Below are 23,373 nucleotides of genomic sequence, written 5' to 3'. Positions count from 1 at the left end.
ACATTGGGTGTAACGTGAGCTACATTAATCCAACAAGTCGCATGTGAACTCTAGACAAGCATACATGGGACTTCAAGACCCAGCAGCCATGAACGCGCTTTGTAAATCCTAGTACAAGAATTATTCATAAACAGCCAAAAATGAGTACAAACATTTTCACTGGCCAGTTGGACTTTTTTCTTTATAGGAACAACCTCTTAACTTTTGTTCTGGTTTAAGGACTTCTAAAGCAGTTCTGAAGTGTTTTCCTAACCTGTCCCTTTTGGCAGCTCACTCAAGAATTTTCTGGCACTGCAGAGATCTCCTGCTAGCCTTAGTTGAGGGTTGTAACATCCATACTGAGGACCCTCAACTGTCCCAAGGACCAGCAAAGGACCAAAAGAAGGCTAGTTCTGTATACATATCAGTGAGAGTTGGAACATGGTTTAAGCCATACAGGAACAATGCATTGCCATCGTTATGGCGGACTTCATGAGAGAACTCGTTCAAGCTTCCGTTAGCAAGCTGTGTTCCTACCATGGGATTTCTTACCTTTTATGCCGAAAAATGTCATGGGTTTGGGGATGCTGCTACATTTTTGACGGACTTACCATAACCGAGGTGCAGTTGAGAAACCACATCTGTGGGAAGAACTACACCACCCAAGGCTACTCTCTGCAGTTGGTCTTATCACAGCCAAATGCACAAAAACATTGGGGAGAAACTAGTAATTGGTGAAATATTTATCACATCCCATACATCTGGAAGCAGCGGCGTTAGATTTCATTGGGTGCCATGAACATTGCACCAGTCACTAGTAACAATGGTCTAAATCGAATCTGGTTCCACTTAAATTCATTATATGTAATTTATTTTCTGTGGCTGTCCACGTGGACCTATTTTTCCAACGTACAGGATTTTGTTCAGACTCCTCTTGCTTGAGGCTTCAGGTCTCTTCGGCAGAACAAAGATTTCATTGGTTAGTAGTAATATATGCTCTTCGATTCTACATTGAAACATTAATAGTCTATTAATTAATAACTTATAAATAGAATGTTCCTGGAATGGAAAGACTCCAGTTCCTGTTGCATTGTGTGCTGTGAATCAGTACAGTCACATAGAGAGCTCTATTTGATGCAGTAGCTTCCATGCTATCAGAAATATGTTACCTTTTATCGAACATGTAAGGCAGTCGAATGAGCAACCACAGTGCAGTCTGTAGTTACTGCCCTCTGAATGCAAGTCTTAGAGCAGATATTGTGTTTGCCAAAATAATACTGTGAGATATTTTGCCTGGCTTAGCCATTGTACTCTTACTAGTCTGTGCCTGGTAACTTGTTCCCAAAAGTTGGAAACAGAAGCTGTGTCTAGGCAATTGTCATTTTATGTTTCCATCTCGTTTGTGGAAATCAGGGAGCTTCTTACCATTTTACTCAAGTAGGAGCTGAAAGAGGAAGGTCTACAAGGGAAACATGGCAAGGAGTGTGCTCCAGGATAGCTCTACAACCCTCCCTAAACTCCAGAACCCGCAAAAGATTGGTCAAAATATCCCAAGAGTAGATAATAGTAGAAGGTTTGTGGTACTTAGAATACTGTACCCACTACCAGGCAAGCCAGTTCTCTTTATTAATATTTAACTGCTCATAATTAAACCTTATTCAAATCTCTCTTCCTGTTTTATTCCTCATCATTAGATAAGTGAAACATCTCACAATCCCAGCTCTCTCTGTATCACTCTGTCTTTTCACCCATTGAATGCGTGCATACCTCTATTCTCCTTCACTAGATTCATCTTTCTATGCATTCTCTGGTTATAATCTTTCTGCATTCTGCCCAACAGCTCAATTACAGGATCTTCAGCCGACGGACACCAGAGTTCAATACTTCTGGGAGGCTCTTAATAACTTCACCAATGGTAAGTGTTGTTCATGTCTTCTTGTGCAGTATCTTCCCCTACTCTGCCTCTCCCAACGTTTCTGTGCGATGATCAGTGCACACCGACTGTGGAGATCCCCATGCATGTACACCTACTTTTTAGTAGAAAATGTGGTAGGGACAGAGGAGTGGATGGAAAATGGGGAAGAGTTATTACAAAGTGGGAGAGGTTTAGAAAGGAGTAAGAAGGGGTTTACAGAAGGCTAAAAAGGTGTTTAGGGAGGGACATGCATCCACCCAGAAAAGCTAAGCACATTCCTATTCACAAACTACACTTCTAAAGTTAATGCAGCCAAAAAGGTCTCAAAATAGTCATTAATGTGGTCCAGCTCAGACATAGTTAGTCCAGCACTAGACATGGCAGGCCACTAATACTGCAAACCCTACCATAGAAAATAATAGAGGCAGGGAGTTGAAAAACCAACCCCTAAGAAAATAATGTTAAGATAAATGAATTTATTTTGACTTTTTTTAAAATATATATCAAATTAATTTAATGTTAAAAAGTATATATGAATAAAAAAGTAATATTTTATTAGAAAATATTTTTACAACCAAATGATCATTTAACAATGTGTGTAACATTTAAAAAATAATTAGATTATTTTGAATGAATTCCATACCTAATTTTTAGTAATGTTTAATACATAATAAATTAATATAAATATATTACTCTAGGTTAAATTTTAATTTGATATATTTAAAAGAAGTACATTTTTAATTCAAATTTCAGTTAATGGTGAGATATCAATGTATTAATTTATTTAGTTCTTCATTTAAAATAAATAGATATAAGTAATTGTGTTACTATTTTTTTCAAGTTTGATAAACGTTTTTAAATTTCCTCATTGTTTATTCTAGGGAGATCTCCACCTGTGCATGAAAAACTACTAATAAATAGGTCTCCACCCCTTGGTACATTTGCATGTGTACCTTTATTCACATATACATTTACCTTTGTAAATATGCCCCATAATCCCCAACTTGGTTTTGCCTTTTATCTAGGGTTGTCAGCTGGCAAGTGTTTTGTGGATTTGGTTGTACTTTTCATGGAAAGTTTGGGTGAAATAATGATCTATTTACCTCTCACACTGCACTGCTCCTTTTCCTCTTGGCAGGCTCCTCCCATTCTCTGACATTTCTTTTTCCCCTCAGAGGATCGCAGCCATTTCCTAAGATTTGTCAGTGGAAGGACTCGACTTCCGGCAATCATACACATCCAGCCAGCAAGGTCAAGGTAAATATTCAAACCTTTCATCTGCAACACCTACAGAAAAAAAAAAAAATCCCTGGTGGTTGGGGAGCATAGGGGTGCCAGAACTCTAGTGGCATATGGTTTTTGATGGGGTTACAGACCAAGATGTTATTGTAACGTCAGGAGATCAGTGCAAGATGACTAGAGTAAGCTCAACCATGAGCTTGTAGAAATAATCTTCCATTCAATTGGTGCTATGGAAATGTGTCCATGAAATCGGTAAGTGACTAGATTGATAAAAAGGCCTCTGGAATATTGAAATGTGTTCTCCCTGACCAAAAGTGCACAAATCTGATCTTGAAATTAAATATATACTTTTCCAATGTTAGAAATACAAAATCCTTGCATTCAGCATTAAACGTGCCACTTGTGTTGCCAAAGATCTGAAATTCTTTAAGGAGTGAAGACCTTTTTAGCCCCTCCCTATCCCCAGGTTGAGGTTTCCACTTTTAGATTGATGCTGTCACTTGGACTACGTGAGCCACCTATACTCTCCAGTTTCTTTGTCAGATACCCTTATCAGTATCACAGAGAGGGTCCCTGAAAACGCATGGATCTTTTTGCCACTTTTCGGATGAACTCTGAATTTTATGTGATAGGTGGTAGCATTTAGTGCTTTTCTGGGATTTTTGGTGTGTACTCGGCTTAAAGCCCATTGCAGTTTCAAAACATATAACCATCTATATACATACTTACATATTTGAACCATCCCTCTTCATCCTTTGGTCTGTTTTTGTGTCATACACATATTTCTTGTGCCCGCTGCAGCATAAACCGTGGGGCACTGAGTTAGCCAATTTTATTAATTGGCGAACACATTGTGAATGTGGGATCAGAGGAGCTGTCTCTCCCACCCCATTATTGTTATCACTGTATACCAATGACCCATATGGTACAGTCTTGAACGCTTCCCAAGACATCCCGTCAAACACTTCAAGCTCATCTGCTATTGAAAATAGGACACAGCAAATAGGCTAAAGATCAACAAAAAACAAACACAGTTGTCTTTGGGAAAAATCAAAGGAAAACTTAATTTTGCATTGACACCAAACAGCTTGAAGTTAAGGGCCATATTTTTTTAAGGATTTGCATTTTACTTGCAAGTCTTCGTACTGCAACATAAGTCCTTTATAAATCCAAGCAAACTGCTACTTGCTCTGCCTTACGATACTTTGTAACAAAATGTAACAAGATACAGTGGCTTGTGTTACATTGCGTTACATTTTGTTTTGGTTGGCGTTTCATGCGTGGAGCATGGGCATTTCCATGCAGCAATCATGGAATTTAATGTAAAACCAAATTTATGCCAAAATGGTGCACCTACAGCAGACATAATGAGGAGTAATATCTTTATTTTTCCTTTGTATGTCCTGAAATACACACATAGAAGGAGGAAATTGCCTCTTAGGATTGTTTTTGTGCGGGAAGGTTTCACTTCCTGCACAAAAATCAATGCTGCCTACAACACAAGCATACAGGATGGCATAAGGTTTTCTGCGTTGGTGCTAGACAGTCACAATCGCGCCAGAACAGGTAGAAATTTGAAGAGAGCCAAATCTTAGTAGATGTCCCTATTCAGCTCTCTTCCGTTCACACAACACAACAAGCAACTTTGCTCGCTGTTGAGTTGCATGAACGTTTTGTCAAATATGCTCACTTATCTTCTGCATACTTGAGCTTCACCATAAACAGCAATCTGAAATAGTCAACCCTCGTATATACGTCAATTGAAAAATATATAATGCTTTGTCAAATGCCATTTTCAGATTTGTTCGTTCTCATGGCCATCATCTTTTTCGCAATGCAATGACTGAGTTGTCCAAACCACATTAGGAAGCCAAGTTGCATGCAGTGCAGAACTATGAGACAAATGTGCATTCAACATCGGAATTTAAGAAAGGAAAGTCTAGAAGTCCCTCCTAATCACCTCTCTGGATTTCCTGCTGCTCCTCTAAAATGTGACTTTAGCTTTAGTTCCGTCCACAACTAATGTCAAATGTCACCCATCAAATTTAGCTTGAAGAGACTGAAGGCAAACGGGCACCATCATGTGGATAAGGCATGGAAGGAACATTTCTCCAGAAAACTAGATGACTTACTCTGGGAGAAGGAAGCTGCACGCCTCGAGGTTATATTGTCACTGGGAAACCCAAACTTGGCCCTAACAACTAAGAAAGGAATCAACAAAACTGTATTAAAAACCTTCCCTGAAATCCGCCTGGAATATAAAAGTAAGGTAGTTGAGAACTTTAATCCAGCTGGCCTCTCTAATTTTTTGATTTTTCATTCCATCATCAACTCCATTTGAAGACACTAAAAAACCCCTATTGAGAGACAACTTTTTACTGTGGCGAGGAGTAGCTCACTTCCACTGATGCCTGCTCAGGAAAAGTGGTCTTCAAGTTCTGATGAATGTACCAATGGCCAAATAGAAGTAATGTCACACTTTCTTGTAACTTGTTCTCTTTCAACAGTGAAAAGATGGAATAAATTCAAGAACACTTCTGCATCCAAGCAGAAGCTATACATTGAAGATGAGATGCAATTCTACCTCCTCAGTGATATATCTGAGACAACAAAACAACTTATGGGACAGTATCTGATGAATAGCTGAGACAGGAGAGAGAAAGAACTGAAAATAAGATTACAGACCCAAACATCATCTCATGCACTGTAAGCCAGAACCCCAGGAATTGGCGGACACAAATGTTTGCAGACTAATTGTCTATGTTCACTCTTGCAGAAGAGAACTGAAAACAGGACCTCCCATACTTCTCTTTATATTCCTTTTAAGCATGACATTTGAAAAACATTTTAGGTGCACATTTTCCATTTTCTCTTGCTTTTTCAGCCTCTCTTTTTCTTTTTTTCCTCCTGTTTTTCTGCATTCTCTCATTTGTACATTTTCCCATATTTCTTGTTTTTATTAATGTTTTGTCAATTGAAGCTTAAGCAGACTAGTCTGCTGAAAGCAATTTAAATAAACCAAACTCAAACCACCATGACAGCATTCTGTTCTTTCACAAGAAGCACAGACACACATAAGGTAGTTCCATTCAGTGCCAGAACTACTATGACAACATTTGCTTTGCAAACAAAAAAACTTTGCTTTTATCCAGTGTTTAGTTGTTTACTCTTGATTGGTGGAGGTCCACAGACTACATCAATAACAAAGTTTTACATAACCATTTGAAACAAAACAAGCAATGCCAAATCCAACCCCTTTGCAGGCAAGACCAAACCTATTGGCTTTGACAATGCTTGTTTTTTTCAGTACGCTCTTCTTTTAATTGATAGTGACTATTCTTTGACCTTGATCACTCATACATACATGTAAGATCCTCCTGGTATCAAGGAACACATTTTTACAGTATGATTGTTTATAAATAGGTTTTCACTGACCAGCAACGATCTTCGTCAAATGCATCTCGCATTGACTCTAATAGTAGCTAAGTGCAAACCCCGTCGGCATGTCGTTGACAGTGCACATTTCCCTATTAAGTCCATCCCATCCTGTCCATTCAAATAGGCAGAACACTTTTCCAGGATAATTTTTTACCACCTTCTTTTGTGCCCCAAACACCAGACTCTACCCCTTTATCCTTCTCCGATAGGGTGTACAGTGGGAAATACAAATAACTTTACCCCCTTTATTTAAGACCTGATCATGAAGCCTTTCCATGAAGACCTCTACTGAAGAACTACGCTCAGGCCTGCCCCACCCCAGTTACATTGCCATCACGAGTCATAGATCTAGGGGTTCATCCATTACAAACCTATCTTGATCAATACATAGGCTGTAGCACCCACTGTCAATGATGGTTCTGTCTAAACCCTTTATTAAAAAACACCCCTTTAAAGTATGGGGTAACTTGCAATAGAATAGGCTAACTACAGTTAGGACAACTCCATCACCCCCACTTGTCCTCCATGATCTATTTCCATGTTTGACATGGTCCTTCACCCTACCAGTAGATGGTACCCACCTTTTTGGCACAATATTTTTATGGCTCTTTTGCTGTCTTGAATCCAGTGTCTGGCCTACTGATAGGCAGCCATACAGTGAAGTCTCTGGTTCTTCCCACTCACACTCCCTCTCATAAATGTAACATAGGCAAATTCAAGGTGATTTTCTTGTACCAACATCCTCTCTGCACACTTGCATGACTCATGTTTCCCTCTAGCTGCTAGGCTAGACACTCATGCCATATTTGTCACACTGAATTTATGTAGACCCCACAGTTTCAATCTGTCACTTAGGCCTGCTATGTGCAAGCTCAGCAGTTTGCTGACACTCCTTTCCAGCAGGAACAAAACACTTGTGGTAGGAGCTGGCATTGCTGCTATGCTTTTTGCTTGATTAATACACATTATTAATACTCGGTCTCCCAGCTCAACTGCTCAGATGGCAACAAGCAGGCTAAATTGCACTATTTGAGTAAATTTAGACCGTAGCAAGTTTGATCAGGCATCTAGTACTCGAAGGACACTACACTGACTATGTACTAGCGACCTCATCACCTATCATGTTATATTAATTGCATTTATAGAGCGCAACAGTCACCCGACTTCAGATAGCGATAATTCCATAGTAGGGTCTTAAACATTTTATTTTAGCCCATAACTGCTCAATAACAGATGTTTCATGTGGCCTCCTAGGGAAGAACACAAAGCAGCTGAGTTGGCCATGCTCTACCTCAAGTCATTGGTGGATTTGAAACCAATTACATTTCTGGCACAATTTGAAAAAAAAACATCTTTAAAAGGATTCTATCCAGCAAAGTGATCCCGAGCTTGTAGAAATGGCCCAGTAATATAGTGTGCATGGGACAAACTCGTTTCACAAAGATGTGGCAGAGAGTGTAGGTTTTTCCAGTTTCAGTTTTGTGTTATTGTGTTCTTCTCCTTGGCCTGGTGCCCTTGTGTTCTTGAAGGACTTTGGATTTGGCAAGTGGCTTAGGTGCTTAAGCAACAGCCACCCTCTACTATAAGATGAGTCTTGTGAAACCCTCAAAGCAAGTTAGGTACAGGGTTAAAGACAGTTTCCCTATTGCCCCTTTGTAAGACTTCCAACAGACTTTGTGAAAATCTTTTGTTTTTTGTTGTTGTTGATCCCAATAACCAATAAGACCTGTTGTGTAGACCTCTGCACACACGTTAGGTAGTGCAGTGGTAATGCAGGAGTGCCTTACAGACTGAAGAGGCTCAGTGCGCGCGGTGGTCTTGCAGTATTACCTTCTACATGGAGCAGGTAAGGCACTGAGAGACTGGCGGTACTGGCACTGCATCCCAAGCTCACGTCTTCCAGAGGTGGGAGAGGGTGCACAGGGCAAGAAGAGGTGCTGAAGTCAAGAAGAGCCGGAACACTTTAGGTTAATAGAAGACTTTTTTTAATAAGTGAGCGGACTCCATCCACAGACGGCCTCCAGCCGCCACCGCTTCCTCAGCCAAACTAATCCAATCACTAGGCAAACCTTTACAATTCTGGAATACTACAGAAGGGCAAGCGGCACCAGTACCAGCAGCCCACCTACTCACGGAGCCAGCATTGTACTGGTAGTAGTGGTGCACGCTTCCTTCCTTCACACACAGGACAGGTACAGCAGAAACAGCAACGGTGTGAACTTCACTCATACACAAATAGGTAAAGTAAGGGAAAAAGCAAGACAGCTTCAGCCTTCATGTTGCACAGAATGATGTATTAGTGGCTATACTAGGAGGATTTGAGGTGAAAGATAACATTTTTCTCTTTTTCTTCCTGGTCATCACAGCTCTGAAGTCCCAGATAATCTCCCTGAGTCCTGCACCTGCAGCAGTATCCTCTATTTACCAAACTATACCAGGTAAGCATTATCTTATCTGGCTTTTATATAATGTGGCATTGTGGCGCTCTGACTCTCTGAAGCAGGTACAGGCAGGCCCATATGTTTGGTTGTAGACGTGTGTGGTTGTAGTATGTCCTATCATGAACTTGAATTCCGCACCCCATCATTGCATGAACTTGATTAGAAATCAATTGCATCTTCTTTTAAGGTCTCGCCTGTATGCAACTCGGATTTGTGAAATAGTGTCCGTGCTCTCTCCAGTGACTGTTGTCAGAAGTGACTTTGTAAAATTGTCATTAATTCGGTTCTCTTCTTGGATTTTGGTATTGGTAATAGTTAACTATTATATGAGCTGTTTATCTATATGCTTTTCTTCCTTTCTAAGTGCTGCAGGTAACAGGTGTCATTATTGGTTCAATTTAGTTGTTCCGTCTTGCGGGCAGATGACCTCAGTTCAGCATCTCCACTCCTGGAACACCTGCTGGTGTCACCACCTTGTGCAAAAACAGATCTCGCTTATTACTTGATAGTGAGTCCCTAATGAAGAGCTTGGGGCTTCTCCTGTTTGGTCCCTTTCTTGCTTGGCCCTTTCCTATCAGGTTTGGCGACACCTCTGATTCCTCTCTCCTTAGCCCCGGGGCCTGGTTGCCACCAGCCTTCCAAACAGTGGTGCTGCTTTTCCTGAGAGGGGAGAGAGCCGCTGTCCGCTCATGTGCTGCCTTGCCCAGACGGCTTAAAGAATGGAGTCCCGGTGTGAATGATCACTTTGCAGGTGGTGTACATACATTCTACCTTATTCAGGAGTTCTCTCCCCCCAGATAACTGGTCTAACTAAAACTTACTATGGGATTGCTGGTTTACCTGAGAGGTTACTGGGTTTACCACATGAGAGGAACTCGCACATCTCTGCAGGAAGCACTTTATCCGCTCTACATAAGGCACTGTGCAGGACTCATAAAGGCTAGGGTGAGGCTTCTGAATGTTACCACCTGAGCATGGATCGCATCTCCAAAGCAATGAGTACTCTGGCAGGCCTTGAAGCTATTTAGGAAGGAGCTCAGTACTCTGTGATCAGTCGACTCAAACACAGAGAAAAGTAGAAGAAAAAAGGAGTGGAGCATTTCCTGTCTGACCACGTAGTTCTTGGAGGCCTATTCTGTGCCCTGACTCTGATTCCCTTTCATTGTATCGGTAGATATCATGAGGTGGCTTGTCTGGTTTAAACAGCTTCTTCCAAGACCCAATGCTGGCACTGTTCTCCTTTGGTTCCCCATTAAAAGGACCCAAAAATAAATACACATTTATTTCACGTGACCTCTAGTGGATTCTTGTGGTACTGCACTCTGTGAGATCCATAGCTGCTCGCCCAGCCCAAAGGGACCTCTAATGGCCACTCTGCTGGTGTTTACTTCTGACCCAAGCCTGAATTTGCTTGACACTTGATGTGCATTTGAAGAAAGAAATATTGTGACGGGCCACAGCAGAAACATTATCATATTTTCACAAGAATTAAAGGAAGAATGAAAACTAAGGAGGCAGACTGTCGGTGTCTGAAACCATGGAGAAGTACGAGATAATAAAATTGGGACTGAAAAAAAAAAACAAAAAAATGATACAATTTAGTCATAGAACCATTGGTCCAACTTGAACTTTCAGGTACATTACTTGGGGTACATAACATATTTTGGAATATCGAAGCAGAAAACTTGTATTCCTTTACGAAAATGAGGGCCAATTGAAAGTTTGGCCATTTAAATAGGGGTCGCACAAAAGCTGTGCTGCGGATTATGAGTTTTTAGAACTGACCTATTTTCTAATAGACTGCTTCTCAAAATTTTAATTGCAGTGGGTCACAGTCCGGCACACATCATGAAAATTAATGAGGTAGGTTACGACTTACTAGGATTATAGGCCGTCACAGGGTTGGTGGCCTGCAGGGTTCAGTAAACCACCATGTCTGTGATTACTTTAAATAAAGCAAAAAAAAAATTGTAAATGCAGCTCGTTAACCTTAAAGGAAATGGGGCTGCATTTGAAAAAGAGTTTTCCTTTTTATCTTAAAGATTATTGAAGAGTTAGTAGCAGTCCCTTGCACACAAGGGGACTCATACCCTTTTACAAATGCATTATCACCTTTTTTTAAGTGCTGGTAAATATTCAGGGACATGTTTACTGATGGCTTGATTGTCCTTGCATGACGCAAGCTGTCGCAAGGCAACGCAAGTCTTTAAATAGGATTTACAAAGCCACTCAAGGGGCAATTTGCACTGCTTTGTATAACTTTGTAAAGAAATGTAACACAACATAGCGGCTTGTGCTGCATTTAATTTAGTTGTGGTAGGCAATCCATGGGTGAAGCATGGGCATTCCCGTGCATCTACCCATAGAATTTGAAAGATTGTGCCAAAATGGTCTCCCTATCGACGAGGAAAATATCCTTTCTTGTTGTTATTTACTCTTTCCGCGTGTGCTGCATTCTACACCACATAAAAAAAGAGGTAAGCTTCTGAAGATTGTTTTCTGCAGGATGGTGCCCCTTCCTGCACAAAACCAATCCTGCTCATAACCCAGGCACTCTTGCACCTTGGTGGAAGAGTACCTCCATTGGTGGTAGGCAGCAAACTGCGCCAGCGCTAGAAGGGAGCAGTACTGTGCCATATCGCATTACATATGGTACATTTCTGCTCCATCTGTTTGATGCAGCGAAGAGCAGCAAGTTCCTTGCTGCAATGCGTTGCACGAAACGTTAGTAAATCTAGTCCTTAGTGTTTTGCAACCAGATTTCGGTTGCAGAACACTAATACATAGGATAGCACTAATTTGGTATTTTGAATGGAAGCCTGCAACACTCCTGTTCTAGATAATGAATCAGTATCCATTCAGAATCTCCTTTTGGAAGTTAGAAACATTTTGCAGAATCTAAAATGAGATTAGCACATAGGAAAAAAGCACTTTTAATGATCACACATTCCAAATTGGAGTGTATGCAACTGTTAAAATGCTTAGTACATCTGGCCGTTAGAAACATTCCAAGGTACCAAATCACATCACACATTTCCCCAATAAATCATATTTTGTCTCTTATGCCTTTCTTCTTTGAGGGCCCTCACTAATGCTTTGTGCTTTATGGCGAGAACTGCTGCTTGACTAGTGGTCGCTGCATGGTCGAGGGTTGAAGAGGATAGCTGCCTTGTTAGTGAAGGGGCTACCCAAAGAAGTGAATGGCCTGCTGAAGTCAGAAATGGTTGCCTCGTAGGGGCGGACAGTAGGGGGAGTCTGCTGCCTGTCTGGGGACTACTGGTAGATGTTTGCTGCTTTATATCTGAAGAAGCCAACCTGACTGTGGGCAGGTGCCTGATGTTGGGTGTCTGCTGCCTCATAATAGAGGAAGAGTGCCTTATCAGGTAATACCTGTCTGACTGCAGAAATTGACAGTCTGCTGACTGAAGGGTGGGGGGTGGGCAGGAGTTGCTGCTTTATGCCTCAGGTCGGTTACCTGACTGGTAAGGAAAGAGATCACTGTTGCCAGATGTTTGAAGTCTACTCTCTGACTAAGGGGAATCTGCTGCCCAATGGTGGTGGGATACTGGTTTTTGGAAGGTAGGTGAAGGTTAATTATAGTGTACTGTTGTACCAGGGCCGGAGATACTGAGCCACTCTAGTTGGATAGCTCTGTTGTCCCTCTGAAATCATAACTCTCCAGCAGCTGCTTGGGTGAGCAGTTAGGTCTTATGCCAGGAGGACTGGAGTGCAGAAACAGTTTGGAACCATAAGTTCGATGGCATCTGTCGCTGTAGATACGCATGTTCTGCAATAGCTCGCCATCTGGTGTTGGGCCGGAGTGTTACAAGTTGTTTTTCTTCGAAGAAGTCTTTCGAGTCACGGGACCGAGTGACTCCTCCTTTTGTCTCCATTGCGCATGGGCGTCGACTCCATCTTCGATTGTTTTTTTTCCGCCATCGGGTTCGGACGTGTTCCTGTCGCTCCGAGTTTCGGAACGGAAAATTAGCTAATTTCGGAAGATTTTCGTCGGTATTGTTGCGTTCGGGATCGGCGTACTTAGATTCCACACCGCATCGAAGATCGAAGAGCTCCGGTGCCCTTCGGGGTAGTTTTTCGATCCTCCGTCGGGGCCTGGTCGGCCCGACCGCGTGCTGAAGAACGCCGATGGAACGGACCCCGTTCCGTTTCTGCCCCAAATGCCACAATAAGTACCCTTACACAGACCAACACTTGGTCTGCAACCTGTGCCTGTCACCTGAGCACAGCGAAGACACCTGCGAGGCCTGTCGTGCGTTCCGGTCCCGAAAAACACTCCGAGACCGTCGAGCCAGAAGACTTCAGATGGCGTCCGCACCGACAGCCCAACGGGAGTTCGAGGAACAGGAAGAAGAAGGTACCTTCTCGATCCAAGACTCGGACTCCGAAGGATTCGACGATACACAAACCGTGAGTAAGACGTCGAAATCCACTCAGAAGAACATTTACAAGGCCCAGGGGACGCCACTGCCACCAGGCCATGGCTCCACCCATAAATTCGGTGACCGCCCGTCGGCACCGAAAAAGGCCCACACAGATCGTCCGACTCCGGTCGAGACACCGGCACGCAGCCTTCTCGGGACCGAGAAAGTGCTGGAGACAAGCCTCGACACCGAGATGCCGGTGCCGACACGGCTCGACGCCGAGACAGCGGCACCGAAACAGATCGACGCCGAGAGGTTTCGGCCCCGAAAAAGAAAAGAGTCACCTCGGAGCCGAAAAAACACGCAGACAGGGTTTCGATGCCGAAACAAACTGCAAGCGACCCAGCTTCAGGCTCTTATACAGAAGAGCACTCGCTAACCTCCCAAATGCAGAAGCATAGGTTTGAGGAAGAGCTGCAAGCAACTGATGTGGACCATACGCAAAAGCGTATCTTCATACAGCAGGGGACAGGAAAAATAAGCACCCTTCCCCCCATTAGGAGAAAGAGAAGGTTGGAGTTCCAGACGGAACAAACACCACAACCAAAAGTGGTGAAAAGAGTTACCCCACCACCCTCTCCTCCGCCTGTGATTAACGTCTCACCAGCACAAACTCCATCACACTCCCCAGCTCACACCACCATGAGCCAGGGTGACCAAGATCAGGACGCATGGGACCTATACGACGCCCCAGTGTCAGATAACAGTCCGGAGGCATACCCTACAAAGCCATCTCCACCAGAAGACAGCACCGCGTATTCTCAAGTGGTGGCTAGAGCAGCACAATTTCACAACGTAAGCCTCCACTCAGAACAAGTCGAGGATGATTTCTTATTTAACACACTCTCCTCCACCCACAGCTCCTACCAAAGCCTGCCTATGCTCCCTGGTATGCTCCGGCACGCAAAAGACATCTTTAAGGAGCCGGTCAAAAGTAGGGCAATCACACCAAGGGTGGAAAAAAAGAATAAGGCGCCTCCTACAGACCCGGCTTTCATCACTACACAGCTGCCACCAGACTCTGTCGTTGTAGGAGCAGCTAGGAAAAGGGCCAACTCTCACACATCTGGAGATGCACCACCCCCAGATAAAGAAAGCCGCAAGTTCGATGCAGCTGGTAAAAGAGTCGCAGCACAAGCTGCAAACCAGTGGCGCATCGCGAACTCACAGGCACTACTTGCGCGCTATGACAGAGCCCACTGGGACGAGATGCAACATCTCATTGATCATCTGCCCAAGGACTTACAAAATAGGGCAAAACAAGTGGTTGAGGAGGGACAGACCATTTCCAACAACCAGATCCGCTCCTCCATGGACGCTGCAGATACAGCTGCACGGACAATTAATACATCCGTAACTATCAGAAGGCATGCATGGCTCCGAACGTCTGGATTTAAACCAGAGATTCAACAAGCAGTTCTCAATATGCCTTTTAATGAAAAAGAACTGTTCGGTCCAGAAGTGGACACAGTGATTGAGAAACTCAAAAAAGATACGGACACTGCCAAAGCCATGGGCGCACTCTACTCCCCGCAGAGCAGAGGGAATTACAGCACATTCCGTAAAACGCCCTTTCGAGGGGGGTTTCGAGGTCAAAGCACACAAGCCAGCACCTCACAAGCCACACCGTCCAGTTATCAGGGACAGTATAGAGGAGATTTTCGGGGACAATATAGAGGAGGGCAATTCCCTAGAAATAGAGGAAGATTTCAAAGCCCCAAAGCCCCTACTACTAAACAGTGACTCACAGGTCACTCACCCCCTCCACACAACACCAGTGGGGGGAAGAATAGGTCATTATTACAATGCATGGGAGGAAATCACTACAGACACTTGGGTTCTAGCAATTATCCAACATGGTTATTGCATAGAATTTCTACAATTCCCTCCAAACATACCACCAAAAGCACAAAATTTAACAACACACCATTCCAATCTCCTGGAGATAGAAGTGCAGGCACTATTGCAAAAGAATGCAATCGAATTAGTGCCAAACACACAAATAAACACAGGAGTTTACTCACTGTACTTTCTGATACCAAAGAAGGACAAAACACTGAGACCAATCCTAGACCTCAGAGTAGTGAACACTTTCATCAAATCAGACCACTTCCACATGGTCACACTACAAGAAGTATTGCCATTGCTAAAACTGCACGACTACATGGCAACTTTAGACCTCAAGGATGCTTATTTCCATATACCAATACACCCATCGCACAGGAAATACCTAAGGTTTGTATTCAAAGGAATACATTACCAATTCAAGGTACTGCCTTTCGGATTAACAACCGCACCAAGAGTCTTTACCAAATGTCTAGCGGTAGTCGCAGCACACATAAGAAGGCAGCAAATACATGTGTTCCCATATGTAGACGACTGGCTAATCAAGGCCCATTCGTTAATAGAGTGCTCAAATCACACAAATCATATCATACAAACCCTCTTCAAACTAGGGTTCACCGTCAATTTCACAAAATCCAAAATTCTGCCACGCAAGGTACAACAATACCTCGGAGCCATAATAGACACATCAAAAGGAGTAGCCACTCCAAGTCCACAAAGAATTCAAAATTTCAACACCATCATACAACGCATGTATCCAACACAAAAGATACAGGCAAAGATGGTATTACAACTCCTAGGCATGATGTCATCATGCATAGCCATTGTCCCAAACGCAAGACTGCACATGAGGCCCTTACAACAATGCCTAGCATCACAGTGGTCTCAAGCACAGGGTCACCTTCTAGATCTGGTGTTAATAGACCGCCAAACTTACCTCTCGCTTCTGTGGTGGAACAACATAAATTTAAACAAGGGGCGGCCTTTCCAAGACCCAGTGCCACAATACGTAATAACAACAGATGCTTCCATGACAGGGTGGGGAGCACACCTCGATCAACACAGCATACAAGGACAATGGAACGTACATCAAACAAAACTGCATATCAATCACCTAGAACTTCTAGCAGTTTTTCAAGCACTAAAAGCTTTCCAACCAATAATAGTTCACAAATACATTCTCGTCAAAACAGACAACATGACAACTATGTATTATCTAAACAAGCAGGGGGGGACGCACTCCACGCAGTTAAGCCTGCTAGCACAAAAAATTTGGCATTGGGCAATTCACAACCAAATTCGCCTAATTGCACAGTTTATACCAGGGATACAAAATCAACTCGCAGACAATCTCTCTCGAGATCACCAACAGGTCCACGAATGGGAAATTCACCCCCAAATTCTGAACACTTATTTCAAACTCTGGGGAACACCTCAGATAGACTTGTTTGCGACAAGGGAGAACGCAAAATGCCAAAACTTCGCATCCAGATACCCACACAAACAATCCCAAGGCAATGCCCTATGGATGAACTGGTCAGGGATATTTGCTTACGCTTTTCCTCCTCTCCCTCTCCTTCCTTACCTGGTAAACAAACTCAGTCAAAGCAAACTCAAACTCATATTGATAGCACCAACTTGGGCAAGGCAACCCTGGTACACAACGCTGCTAGACCTATCAGTGGTACCCTGCATCAAATTGCCCAACAGGCCAGATCTGTTGACACAGCACAACCAAAAGATCAGACACCCAGATCCAGCATCGCTGAATCTAGCAATCTGGCTCCTGAAATCCTAGAATTCGGGCACTTACAACTTACCCAAGAATGTATGGAAGTCATAAAACAAGCAAGAAGGCCATCCACCAGGCACTGCTATGCAAGTAAATGGAAGAGGTTTGTTTGCTACTGCCATATTAATCAAATACAACCATTACACACAACTCCAGAACATGTAGTGGGTTACTTGCTTCACTTACAAAAATCTAACCTAGCTTTCTCTTCCATTAAGATTCACCTTGCAGCAATATCTGCATACCTGCAGACTACCTATTCAACTTCCCTATATAAAATACCAGTCATTAAAGCATTCATGGAGGGCCTTAGGAGAATTATACCACCAAGAACACTACCTGTTCCTTCATGGAACCTAAATGTTGTCCTAACTAGACTTATGGGTCCACCTTTTGAACCCATGCACTCCTGCGACATACAGTTCCTAACCTGGAAGGTGGCATTTCTCATCGCCATTACTTCCCTGAGAAGAGTAAGCGAGATTCAGGCGTTTACTATACAGGAACCTTTTATACAACTACACAAAAATAAAGTCGTCCTAAGGACCAATCCTAAATTTTTGCCAAAGGTTATTTCACCGTTCCATCTAAATCAAACAGTGGAACTTCCAGTGTTTTTTCCACAGCCAGATACCGTAGCTGAAAGGGCACTACATACATTAGATGTCAAAAGAGCATTGATGTATTACATTGACAGAACAAAGAACATCAGAAAGACTAAACAACTCTTTATTGCATTTCAAAAACCTCATGCAGGAAACCCAATTTCAAAACAAGGTATAGCCAGATGGATAGTTAAATGCATCCAAATCTGCTACCTTAAAGCTAAACGACAGCTGCCCATTACACCAAGGGCACACTCAACCAGAAAGAAAGGTGCTACCATGGCCTTTCTAGGAAACATCCCAATGCAAGAAATATGTAAGGCAGCCACATGGTCTACGCCTCACACATTCACCAAGCACTACTGTGTAGACGTGTTATCCGCACAACAAGCCACAGTAGGTCAAGCTGTATTAAGAACATTATTTCAGACTACTTCCACTCCTACAGGCTGATCCACCGCTTTTGGGGAAATAACTGCTTACTAGTCTATGCAGAACATGCGTATCTACAGCGACAGATGCCATCGAACTGAAAATGTCACTTACCCAGTGTACATCTGTTCGTGGCATCAGTCGCAGTAGATTCGCATGTGCCCACCCGCCTCCCCGGGAGCCTGTAGCAGTTTGGAAGTTACCTTCAATTATTTATATATGTGTCATCTCAACCTTAAATAGGTGCATACTTAGTCACTCCATTGCATGGGCACTATTACTACAATTCAACTCCTACCTCACCCTCTGCGGGGAAAAACAATCGAAGATGGAGTCGACGCCCATGCGCAATGGAGACAAAAGGAGGAGTCACTCGGTCCCGTGACTCGAAAGACTTCTTCGAAGAAAAACAACTTGTAACACTCCGGCCCAACACCAGATGGCGAGCTATTGCAGAACATGCAAATCTACTGCGACTGATGCCATGAACAGATGTACACTGGGTAAGTGACATTTTCATTACACACAATAAAACTAATGTCCATCCAGAGCAACATCCTGTTAAATCAACATATGTTTGTTTGTCTGTAAGAAATATAGGGCACATAAAAAGGTAACACACTACACAGATACTGAAGGCCCCTGTGTCTTCTGGCATCAAAACATGCCTGCATATTATTTTTTGCTATTTTAGTTCCAACTGCACCAGATTTAACTGAATATGTGGTGTACATTACATTGATGGTAATCAACCTTGTTCAGTTCAGTATTCTTTGCTTTGGTAGCTCCAAATGTTCTACCAGTCTTATTAATCAAGATGTATTCAGTGAATGGCAAAACCACATGTGGTGTGCTGTGATATGCCTGTTTCTCTAGTATTGGATCTTTAATAGATTCACATGCTTGAATCATCCCTGGCGTCGAGGTCGGAGTCCCACGGTAATGTTAAATATACATAGCGGTAAGTGTACTACACTAGGTCGCAATGGCCCTAGACAGGCACTGCTATAGCCTATCCATGTTCTTTTTAAAAAAAGAACCAAACCTGAACTACAACCAATCAGGCAACAGCACCCTGTAGAACTCTCCCAACAGAGGCTGTTTCCCTCAGATTTTCTACCGCACGTCGTGTGAAGGGAGTCTCCCTGACCTCTGCTCAGGTTCTGTTCTCTACAGCTACGCTGACAGAAAAATTTCACTCAAATATATCGCATTTTCCATTGGACAAGATGTCCCAACAAACTAAAAAGGGACTTTTCAGAATTTGTGACAATGTGGGTAGAAAAGGCTTCATATTGATGACCCAGACAAAAAGTGTATACTCTGTCTGCATCCGGAACATAAGATAAGAGATTGCAAAATTTGTCGCACCTTTACTCATAAAACCCTTAAAGACAGAGAAGAGAGAATTTTATCATGGCTACAGAAGCAAAAAGCTATGGAATGCCCTTCTTCTGATGAGAGTGAGGCCTCCTCACAGGTCTCTCAATCTCTTAAAAGCCCTACAAGTAAAGAAAAACTTTCTTCAGAACCACCTAAGAAAGTATTAAAAAAATGTAAACACCTTTCATTGGAACAACAGAAAGGTCAGGAAAGCTATGCCTCATCATCGGAAACTCAGTCAAAGGCCTTTAAAAAGGTTCACTATGAACCTACAACTCCATCAGTGAAAAAAGTATCCCCAAAAAGTGCTTCACTGTCTTTACCGTCAATGACAAAACTGAAGAAATTCCCTCCATGTAGGAAAGTACCATCTTGCCTGGCATGTTACCCCCATCTTTCACTGTATATATGTTGTTTTAGTTGTATGTGTCACTGGGACCCTGGTAACCCAGGGCCCCAGTGCTCATAAGTGTGCCTGAAGGTGTTACCTGTGTAGTGACTAACTGTCTCACTGAGGCTCTGCTAATCAGAACCTCAGTGGTTATGCTCTCTCATTTCTTTCCAAATTGTCACTGACAGGCTAGTGACCATTTTTACCAATTTACATTGGCTTACTGGAACACCCTTATAATTCCCTAGTATATGGTACTGAGGTACCCAGGGTATTGGGGTTCCAGGAGATCCCTATGGGCTGCAGCATTTCTTTTGCCACCCATAGGGAGCTCTGACAAATCTTACACAGGCCTGCCACTGCAGCCTGAGTGAAATAACGTCCACGTTATTTCACAGCCATTTTTCACTGCACTTAAGTAACTTATAAGTCACCTATATGTCTAACCTTTACCTGGTAAAGGTTAGGTGCAAAGTTACTTAGTGTGAGGGCACCCTGGCACTAGCCAAGGTGCCCCCACATTGTTCAGAGCCAATTCACTGAACTTTGTGAGTGCGGGGACACCATTACACGCGTGCACTACATATAGGTCACTACCTATATGTGGCTTCACCATGGTGACTCCGAATATGGCCATGTAACATGTCTATGATCATGGAATTGCACCCTCTATGCCATCCTGGCATTGTTGGTACAATTCCATGATCCCAGTGGTCTGTAGCACAGACCCTAGTACTGCCAGACTGCCCTTCCTGGGGTTTCTCTGCAGCTGCTGCTGCTGCCAACCCCTCAGACAGGCAGCTGCCCTCCTGGGGTCCAGCCAGGCCTGGCCCAGGATGGCAGAACAAAGAACTTCCTCTGAGAGAGGGTGTGACACCCTCTCCCTTTGGAAAATGGTGTGAAGGCAGGGGAGGAGTAGCCTCCCCCAGCCTCTGGAAATGCTTTGTTGGGCACAGATGTGCCCAATTCTGCATAAGCCAGTCTACACCGGTTCAGGGACCCCTTAGCCCCTGCTCTGGCGCGAAACTGGACAAAGGAAAGGGGAGTGACCACTCCCCTGACCTGCACCTCCCCTGGGAGGTGTCCAGAGCTCCTCCAGTGTGCTCCAGACCTCTGCCATCTTGGAAACAGAGGTGCTGCTGGCACACTGGACTGCTCTGAGTGGCCAGTGCCACCAGGTGACGTCAGAGACTCCTGCTGATAGGCTCCTTCAGGTGTTAGTAGCCTATCCTCTCTCCTAGGTAGCCAAACCCTCTTTTCTGGCTATTTAGGGTCTCTGTCTCTGGGGAAACTTTAGATAACGAATGCATGAGCTCAGCCGAGTTCCTCTGCATCTCCCTCTTCACCTTCTGATAAGGAATCGACTGCTGACCGCGCTGGAAGCCTGCAAACCTGCAACATAGTAGCAAAGACGACTACTGCAACTCTGTAACGCTGATCCTGCCGCCTTCTCGACTGTTTTCCTGCTTGTGCATGCTGTGGGGGTAGTCTGCCTCCGCTCTGCACCAGAAGCTCCGAAGAAATCTCCCGTGGGTCGACGGAATCTTCCCCCTGCAACCGCAGGCACCAAAAAGCTGCATTACCGGTCCCTTGGGTCTCCTCTCAGCACGACGAGCGAGGTCCCTCGAATCCAGCGACGCTGTCCAAGTGACCCCCACAGTCCAGTGACTCTTCAGCCCAAGTTTGGTGGAGGTAAGTCCTTGCCTCACCTCGCTGGGCTGCATTGCTGGGAACCGCGACTTTGCAGCTACTCCGGCCCCTGTGCACTTCCGGCGGAAATCCTTCGTGCACAGCCAAGCCTGGGTCCACGGCACTCTAACCTGCATTGCACGACTTTCTAAGTTGGTCTCCGGCGACGTGGGACTCCTTTGTGCAACTTCGGCGAGCACCGTTTCACGCATCCTCGTAGTGCCTGTTTCTGGCACTTCTCCGGGTGCTACCTGCTTCAGTGAGGGCTCTTTGTCTTGCTCGACGTCCCCTCTCTCTGCAGGTCCAATTTGCGACCTCCTGGTCCCTCCTGGGCCCCAGCAGCGTCCAAAAACGCCAAACGCACGATTTGCGTGTAGCAAGGCTTGTTGGCGTCCTTCCGGCGGGAAAACACTTCTGCACGACTCTCCAAGGCGAGAGGGATCCGTCCACCAAAGGGGAAGTCTCTAGCCCTTTTCGTTCCTGCAGAAACCTCAGCTTCTTCTGTCCAGTCGAAGCTTCTTTGCACCCGCAGCTGGCATTTCCTGGGCATCTGCCCATCTCCGACTTGCTTGTGACTTTTGGACTTGGTCCCCTTGTTCCACAGGTACCCTAGATTGGAAATCCACAGTTGTTGCATTGCTGGTTTGTGTCTTTCCTGCATTATTCCTCTAACACGACTCTTTTGTCCTTAGGGGAACTTTGGTGCACTTTGCACTCACTTTTCAGGGTCTTGGGGAGGGTTATTTTTCTAACTCTCACTATTTTCTAATAGTCCCAGCGACCCTCTACAAGGTCACATAGGTTTGGGGTCCATTCGTGGTTCGCATTCCACTTTTGGAGTATATGGTTTGTGTTGCCCCTATCCCTATGTTTCCCCATTGCATCCTATTGTAACTATACATTGTTTGCACTGTTTTCTAAGACTATACTGCATATTTTTGCTATTGTGTATATATATCTTGTGTATATTTCCTATCCTCTCACTGAGGGTACACTCTAAGATACTTTGGCATATTGTCATAAAAATAAAGTACCTTTATTTTTAGTATAACTGTGTATTGTGTTTTCTTGTGATATTGTGCATATGACACTAAGTGGTACTGTAGTAGCTTCACACGTCTCCTAGTTCAGCCTAAGCTGCTCTGCTAAGCTACCATTATCTATCAGCCTAAGCTGCTAGACACCCTATACACTAATAAGGGATAACTGGGCCTGGTGCAAGGTGCAAGTACCCCTTGGTACTCACTACAAGCCAGTCCAGCCTCCTACATTGGTTGTGCAGCGGTGGGATAAGTGCTTTGAGACTACTTACCACTCTTGTCATTGTACTTTTCATAAGAGAAAAATATACAAAACAAGGTCAGTGTATATACACATAGCCAAAAAAGTTTTGCATTTCCTCTTTTCACTCTTTTCTAAGTGCTGAAAAGTACTTCTAAACTTTCAAAAAGTTCTTAAAAGTTTAAAAAGTTTTTTCTGTCTTTCCAAAAAGTTCTGAAAACTTTTTTCTCTTTGTCTATCACTCTAACTCTCTCTAAAAATGTCTGGCACAGGCCAAAAAGTTGAACTGTCCAAACTTGCATATGATCACCTTAGCTGGAAAGGAGCAAGGAGTCTCTGCATAGAGAGAGGTTTGAGTGTAGGGAAGAATCCTTCCTTAGAACTGTTAATTAATATGCTTAGAGTACAGGATAAGGCCATAAGTGCCCAATCTGTAGAAAAAGTAGCTAATGGTTCTCAATCTGATCCAGGGACTCCCCCAGGAAAAGGTTCAGGAAA

The 23,373-nt window shown here is 43.7% G+C and overlaps 1 protein-coding gene across 3 annotated transcripts in view; it reads left to right on the top strand.

Moving 5' to 3' along the window:
- Positions 1-23,373, top strand: part of LOC138293556 (E3 ubiquitin-protein ligase HECTD3-like) — a 393,674-nt gene that overhangs the window by 309,378 nt on the left and 60,923 nt on the right. For all 3 annotated transcript variants that reach the window (XM_069232817.1, XM_069232818.1, XM_069232819.1), the window contains exons 18-20: positions 1,820-1,894; positions 3,070-3,151; positions 8,941-9,012. In XM_069232817.1, coding sequence (XP_069088918.1) covers positions 1,820-1,894; positions 3,070-3,151; positions 8,941-9,012 — 229 coding nt within the window. The remainder of the gene's footprint in view (positions 1-1,819; positions 1,895-3,069; positions 3,152-8,940; positions 9,013-23,373) is intronic.

The sequence above is a fragment of the Pleurodeles waltl genome, chromosome 4_2 (assembly GCF_031143425.1).
Source record: "Pleurodeles waltl isolate 20211129_DDA chromosome 4_2, aPleWal1.hap1.20221129, whole genome shotgun sequence".
Classification (NCBI taxonomy): domain Eukaryota; kingdom Metazoa; phylum Chordata; class Amphibia; order Caudata; family Salamandridae; genus Pleurodeles; species Pleurodeles waltl.
Note: the sequence above shows the minus strand (reverse complement) of the source record. Positions and strands in the feature narration are given on the sequence as shown.